Source organism: Hippocampus comes, unplaced genomic scaffold (genome assembly GCF_001891065.2).
Source record: "Hippocampus comes isolate QL1 unplaced genomic scaffold, H_comes_QL1_v1.1 scaffold137, whole genome shotgun sequence".
Lineage (NCBI taxonomy): Eukaryota > Metazoa > Chordata > Actinopteri > Syngnathiformes > Syngnathidae > Hippocampus > Hippocampus comes.
Genome location: NW_017806002.1, coordinates 93393 through 100795, shown reverse-complemented (window position 1 = coordinate 100795; position 7403 = coordinate 93393). Strand labels below are relative to the sequence as shown.

At 42.9% G+C, this 7403-nt stretch overlaps 1 protein-coding gene across 1 annotated transcript in view; it reads left to right on the top strand.

Annotated features, from left to right (window-relative positions):
• The window catches only part of myg1 (myg1 exonuclease), an 18741-nt gene extending 12463 nt beyond the window's left edge, over positions 1–6278 (top strand). The window contains exon 7 of the mRNA XM_019892525.1: positions 5242–6278. Within this exon, the coding sequence (XP_019748084.1) occupies positions 5242–5431 (190 nt within the window). The 3' untranslated portion in view covers positions 5432–6278. The remainder of the gene's footprint in view (positions 1–5241) is intronic.
• Positions 6279–7403: the final 1125 nt, after the last annotated feature.

Genomic DNA, 7403 nt, shown 5'->3' with positions numbered 1-7403 from the left:
GTGTGTGTGTGTGTGTGTGTGTGTGTGTGTGTGTGTGTGTGTGTGTGTGTGTGTGTGTGTGTAAAAATTATATTAATTTAATTCCATTCCACTAATTAATAATTAAAAAGGAACAACAGATCTTGAGACTCTGAGACCCTTCCCATTCAGAGGCAAAAGCCAACAGTGGAATTTGCGTCCATGACAGTCCAGATGAGCACGACGTCCACAATTTCCAAAAACACTTCGTAATGTGGACTCGTCAGACTACAAAAGGCTTATCCACTTGACATCAGTCCATCTTAGATGAGCTCAGGCTCAGAGGCCGGTGGCATTTCTGGGTGTTGTTGATCAGTGACTTTTGCTTCGCATAGAAGAGTTTTAAGTTGCATGCACGGATGTTATGCCAAACTTTGATCACTAACAGTGGATTTTTGAAGGGTCCCTGAGGCCATGTGGTGGTATCTTTGAAACATTGATGTTGGTGTTTGATGCTTTGCCAACTGAGGGATCAAAGGTTATGGCCATTCAATGTTGGTTTTCGGCCTTGCAGTGATTTCTCCAGATTCTCTGAACCTCTTGGTGGTCTTATGTAAAGTAGATGATGAAATCCCTAAATTCATCGCACTTAAACGTTGAGGAACATTGACATTAAACTGTTCGGCTATTTTCTCACCCAGAGGTGAACTTTAACTTTGCCTGTGAATGACTGAGCAATTCAGGGAAGCTCCTTTTATACCCAATCATGGCACTCACCTGTTCCCCATTAGCCTGTTCACGTGTGGGATGTTCCAAACAGGTGTTTGGCAGTCTTTTTTGCCACTTGTCCAAGCTTTTGTTGGAACATGTTGCAGCAGCGAAATTCTAAGTTCATCATTATTTGCTAAAAACAAGAGTTTTTCACTTTCAAAATTAAATACGTTGTCTTTTGTCATATCTTAAATTAGATATAGGTCGGACATGATTTGCCAGTCATTGTATTCTGTTTTGATAAATGTTTAACGCACCGCCCCAATTTAATTGGAATTGGATTTGTACAACCCCCTCAATATAAGTCAGGCATTTATGTGGCAGGGTGCGCATGATTGAATGTGAAGGGAGCTTTCCATTACAGGACATCTGACTCATACATTAATTTGGTCTATCTTCACTGTCACCTATCACGCTGTATTGTCACTCCGCTTATTCATCACACGACAGTGAAGGAGCATTCTCCTGTGCATATGAACACGTTTGGCAATAGCAAATGTTTATTTCATTGCATCCCAAGTCACTTAGTTCCCCCGCCTTGAGCTCAAATCATCCACCATGCAATTGCTTTTTTGTCATGTTATTATTGTGACCTCTATTTTCCATGTACACCCCGCCTCCCAGTACACACACACACACACACACACACACACACACACGCACACGCACACACACACCCCTCTTTCAGTGGATAATTTACTTTCAACGCTTGATATAAGAATTTGTCCCATCAAAGAGCACTTTCCCTTTTTATACAATATAAATGCAGTTAGTTTCTGTCTTTCTTGTCAAGGGCAGGCATGATGGAGGCATGAAGGTGTCTGTAATATTTTGGTTACCTTTATTTAACATTAACATGAAGCTGTTTCAATGACGTACACTGGTGGTTGTTGCTTGTTGGGTCAGCTGATTTGTCATCACCATGACACATGCTCACGTTTCTGCAAAGCAGAGTGGCCCAAACTTACTCCACAGTGATGTGAAATACTGATTACCAATTATCACTGACGCTTGGTTTCAGTTATTAAGGGTGGCACAACCCATTAGTAGGTTTAGGGGGCAATTACTTTTACACGTCGGGACAGATAGTTATTATTATTATTTTTTTTTTTGTACCTTAATAAGTTAAATTTGCATTTATAAACTGCAATTTTTTATTCCCTTGGCTTGTCTGTGATATTGAAATTGGTTTGATGAACTAAAACTTTGTGTGATAAATATGCAAAGAACACAGAAATTAGGAAGGGAGCAAATACTTATTCACGGCACTGTATCATTCATTAGTATAATGAATGCATTTGTCAGACTAGACTTGTACCTGTAATTTTTTTCAGTGTAGATAATTTTTTGATGGTGTCTTTGAAGGTGCATACATATGTTCGGTATGACCATGACAGGTTTTTGAAGCACGTACAAATAGCCTGGGCCTTGACGACTGCAATTTTTATCTCCGTTTGTCCTATTTCTGACCTAATTGAGTTTGGAGGCTCAGCAATTTCGGGGTTGTTAGTCGTACTAGCTGTGTTTCTTTCTCTGCCCCTTGGTGTAATTGAACAGAAGTAATTAGTCAGAGCCACCGTTTTGCTCACTCTGTTCAGATGACTGCCACCGCAAAAAGTAGTCACATGACGCACAGTGTTGTCGAGCATTTCTTCATTCTTTTCTCCTTGCACCAGGGCCAATTGGCGCAGTGAGCAACATCGTTTGGCCATCGTGGAAGTCTAAACTCGCACTGTTTCATCTGCGTAAGGGTAGTGGGGTTTTTTTTCTTCCCTTCTTTTGATCCTCTTCCTGTATTGCCTCTCATTACATGGCGCACTGGTGTTGTGTCCGTGCATGCAGTGAGTGTCTCTTGCTGCTTCGCACACTATTTGCCAGTAACCAGGACATACAGTCTATTCTCCCTCTTCCTGGCCTCCTCTTTATTGTTAGCCTCAACACTAGTGATTCTTCCACAACATGGAAACGTACTGCGTCGTCCGCGCCTTTCAAGGCAGTCTCGTCGGGAAAGATTCATGCTCAATTGAGATGGTGGCCAAGGTTTAATTGTGACCTGTGAATCATCTGACTGCTTTTATCCTCTTATATACATTAGAAAGAGGCGTGGATGATGTGTCCATAGGTGTTACTATTTTCACCTCAGTCTACAGCCGACTTCCACCCTCTCCCTATCAGTACCTTTTTTCATTGACGCCCTCCCTCCACCCACCCGCCTCCGCGCTGTCTTTTAGGCACAGTATGTATGCCTCTGCTTTTCTCTATCAGCTTTTTCCACGGTCGATCTTTTGCCATCTTCCCCGCTGATTCCTTCCCTTCTCTTGTCCGCTTTCCCCACCCCCGATTCCCCCCCGTCTTCCTATCTCATCACGTCACCTTCCACACGTCACCTCATCCGCGCTCCTTTCCACTCCGCTGCGAAATCTCATTAGGTGGCGGCGCCTGTTCAAGTCAACTCTGAAGCTCTCCAAAGCTTTAATATAATGCATACAGGAGCGTCGATGATCGGGAAAGAACAGTGGCTTAGGTGAATGTTCAAAAGAAGAGAAAAAAAAATCCAGATGGCTTTCTCTTTGAGCGGTCCGCATCCTCCCGATAGACAAGTGCCAAGTATGTTATAGGGGTGTTGTTATCACCTGTGTCCCTGCCACTGCACCTGTGGTGGAGGGCGGGGGGAGAGGTTTATTTTTATCACAAATGTGTGTGGATAAGGAGCAGAACGGTGGAAGCAGTCCTTCCTCAGAAAGGTAATGTAAGGGATAGGTGAAGCAGAAAGAAAATACAGGCTGTACCACAAAATAGCATATTTCACTTTATTGCTCAAGGAATCTGCTCGACATCCTAAAGCAGAAAGAAGCAATAATTGTTTTTCTGTTATGATGACTTTGGCTCGTGACGTTATAGTATGTTTTCAGTCGCACAAATGGCTTGTTGAAATATTTTGTTAGTGAATAGTTGAATCTTTAGAAAAAAAAATTTCCCCCAAGAACGCTGTCATAAGTGTGGTGTCGAGTCACAGTTTTCATTGTGTGACATGTTTGTTCAGTAAAACTTTTCAAGAAATCAGTTTTTTTCAAGTGGGGTGGAAATGAAAGGTCATATATCGATAGAGAGCAAGAGATACATAGATAGACATATAGAAGCAGCCCACACAAGCACATAGAAAACGCAACGTCTGCAGAGGAAGGTCAGAGTTGAGATTTGAAGCCTGACCCTGATGATCACGAGTCCAACATGCCGCCGCTTGACTTAAAGTGCACTTTTACGGGAAGAGACCATTCTGCATCACAAAGTCTTTTGATATCAGACTTTTTCGGTTTCGGTGAGCTCTCGACATTTGAATATTTTGAAGACAAAAGACCAACCGATACTGTTCATTTGCGGCACCTTTGGCATCACATGAATTTGTTCATCATTCAGTGCAACTTCCCATATGGTATTTTCAAATTGAGATTTATTTCCATCCATCTCCGACATAAACACGGACACACACGATATTGTCATAGTCTGCAAAAGACTGTCTCCGCATAACCTCAGATCATCTATTACTACACAGGGAAACGTGACTGGACTCGCTTTTTACGACTTAGTCGGTGATGTTTTGGTTGACAACAGAGGCTCGGTTAACTCTGAAACAGCTACAAACTGGCAATAATGTTTCATTATATACATACATATGTGCACTGTATGAGCTACAAACCAATTTTTATTGTCGACAAGTCATTCTTGAGTATCTTTTTTTTTTTTTTTGTAAGCACTGAAACACCAACTTGTAGTGTCTGCCATAATGGCACGGTAAAGTGAAGGTCTCTGCGCGGCGCGTCTTATTTGTTAATTGTGGACTTTATATTTGGAGCGGTCATTGGGAGAATCCTAGCCTCCTGACCCGTCATAACAGTCGCTGCAAACCCTCCCACTCCTTCCGTCATTACCAAGCCTGTTGACCTTTTCCGCGCACGCAGCTATACAATGGAGATATCGACCGCTTGATTCATTTAGCGGGGATTATGGCTGTGCCTCACTCACCTCTCCAGGCCGTCTTTCTCTTGATGATGTATTGACATGAATTCATGGCACAGGGGCTGCAACGTGATGTTTGGCACGTATGTTTTTGCCATGGACATAGAATTCATAGCAGGTGAATTTGCAAACGTGACAAATTAGCCATTCTACATTTTAATGTATTTTTAAAAACATTTTTATAAATGTTCCACCTCCCATGCACTTCCTTAAGAGAACATTGGCGGTGAGGTCAGCCCCTGTCTGAGTCAATCTTTCTCCTGATTGATGGCGGACTCCAGCGCCCCTGTATGATTTTCCACATAATTGGAAGAGAAGAATAAGGGCTGATTGCTTCTGGTGGCCTATTTGCAGCGTCTGATTGAGGCCGAGTTATGGTTCACGCCCTTCAGCTACAGATGAGGACATGCATAGACACAACACTTGTACAGTGTGACAACAGGAGGCGAAGCGGCTGCTGCCGCACGCAAACTGACCCCTGCCTTTTCTTTTCAGACTGCCCCTGCTCGAGGAGTGGCGCGGTATCCGCGACGATGCGCTGTCCGAGCTCAGCGGCATCGAGGGATGCATTTTCGTCCACGCCGCCGGATTTATTGGTGGGAACAAGACGCGGGAAGGGGCCCTGGAGATGGCGCGCAGGACCCTCCAGGCCGCTGCAAACGCACCTGCCAATGGCGACTGCTGACCAGTACACCTATTTAAAAAAACTTATTTTTTTGGGGGGGGCCAGGATGTCACTGTCACTAATTGTCATTTTGTTATTCGAGAGATGGTTTCCAACTGACCGCATTAGGTACACCTGCACAATCAAATACGACAGTAAGCTTCCTTTCAATGTGGTCATACTCAGTTTTGTTTGGGGACCATCCGAGGTGTTTCTAGCAATGTAATACATGTCTCCACTGCAAACCACAAACACACCAATGAAACTAGAATAGCACTTTGTGGATGATAGACCTCCGCTAATGCCCAAAAGTGTTGATTTGAATCGAAGCAAAATTGCAACCTCTTGTTTACACGCTCGAGAGACGTGAAATAATTAGTCAAATAAATATTCACAACTGATGGAACAAAATTTGCATCGGCATCCAAATTTCTTGTGAAATTATGACAGGATATTAGAAAAATAATAATAAAAAATCATATAAAATGGACCCTCATGTTTGTCGGGTATAGAGACCGAATAGCAAAGATATGTTTATAATTGATGCCCTTTGTAAGTGAGTTGTATTTTTATTTTATGCTACTCCCCCACACCTCAGGAATGGCCCTAATACCTGGAGCCACATTGAAATAGTTTGACCCATTTACCTTCGCTCCACAATTTTGGTTAATCGAGAAAGTAAGAAAAAAAGAGAACCTCCTTGGCAGAGGTAAATATTAAGTTGCAAAACGGCAATATCTTTTTAACAGCAGTTTGTGGCCAAGGGGGGTTGGGATACAGCCCTTGCACTGGTTCTATTTGATTGTGTCTCTGAACCTAACGAACTCCTTTGCCATTCATTTCCAATAAAAGTGACCTATTAATACTTTGTAATCTCTCGTCCTTGTTCAGCAAGGCAAGGTGTTACTTTGCCAAGTCGAATCATATTATCGCTGTGGGCCATCCATCAAGGTGGGCCATCAAAGCCACCAGGGAATTGCCACAAATTCTACTTTCAAGTCCAATTCATGCAGACCAAGGGGACGGTGGCTCTTTTCAGTGACTGAACACTACAAAGAGGCGCGCAGGCTATTTCTGCCAGGCTGCACCATCAAAGTGTGTAACGCGAGTCTTGATTAATTCAGAGAAATGAAATTTTCAAAGGCTAAGAAGAAGTGATCCTCATGGCGGCTCAGTGGGCTAACATGCTGAATTTCTGTCTGATATTCTTACCAATTCATTGCGTTGTACGCCAACCTATCCCTCCCATCGTATTGCGTTAGCCCAGGGCTATCCAAATTAAGGTCCGGGGGTAGGGGGTGATTTGCAGCCCGCAAGTCCGTCTTTTACAGCTGGAAGCATATACTCAAAATAGCATTTCACAAAGCATGTTTGGCAATCGCTGTCCTCCATTGGTGCAATACCCATCTCCTACAAACAAATAACAAAATACTTAAGAACTTGTGGCCCTTGCACCCTTTATATTTTCTGTATGAGACACCGAGGAACAATGCAGACACCCCTGTTTCGTCACTTCTTGTTTCATCAGTGGAGGGAAAAAAATCCATTTGTCATGACTTGCTGCTCTCACTCATTGTTACTCACTGGGGCGGACTGTTTCTTTGTCTGGTCACTTTGCATTTCACGCGTTTTTTTTTTTTTTGTGTCCTTTCTGGTGTTATTACATGGATCCATCATGCTGTCGTATTGTAATTCACAGCAATTACTGTGCTGTTGTAGCATGGGGAGTAATCACTGAGTCGGATTAGGAGGAATGGAGACTTGGACGGGACATTGGTTCGGCACATTGATCGTTTTTCTTTGACTCTCATGTTTTTCATATTGTGAGAAGCCAAAACCCAAATCACGATTAAATTTCGATTTATTCCCCATCCCTCGTTAATGGCATTTCCGTTCATGTCGATGTGGGAAGATTATTTATTTATTTTCATTACTGGTATTTTTTTTTTTTAGGGGTTATGGCAGGGGGGGGGGGGGCCCAACGGGTTTTTTT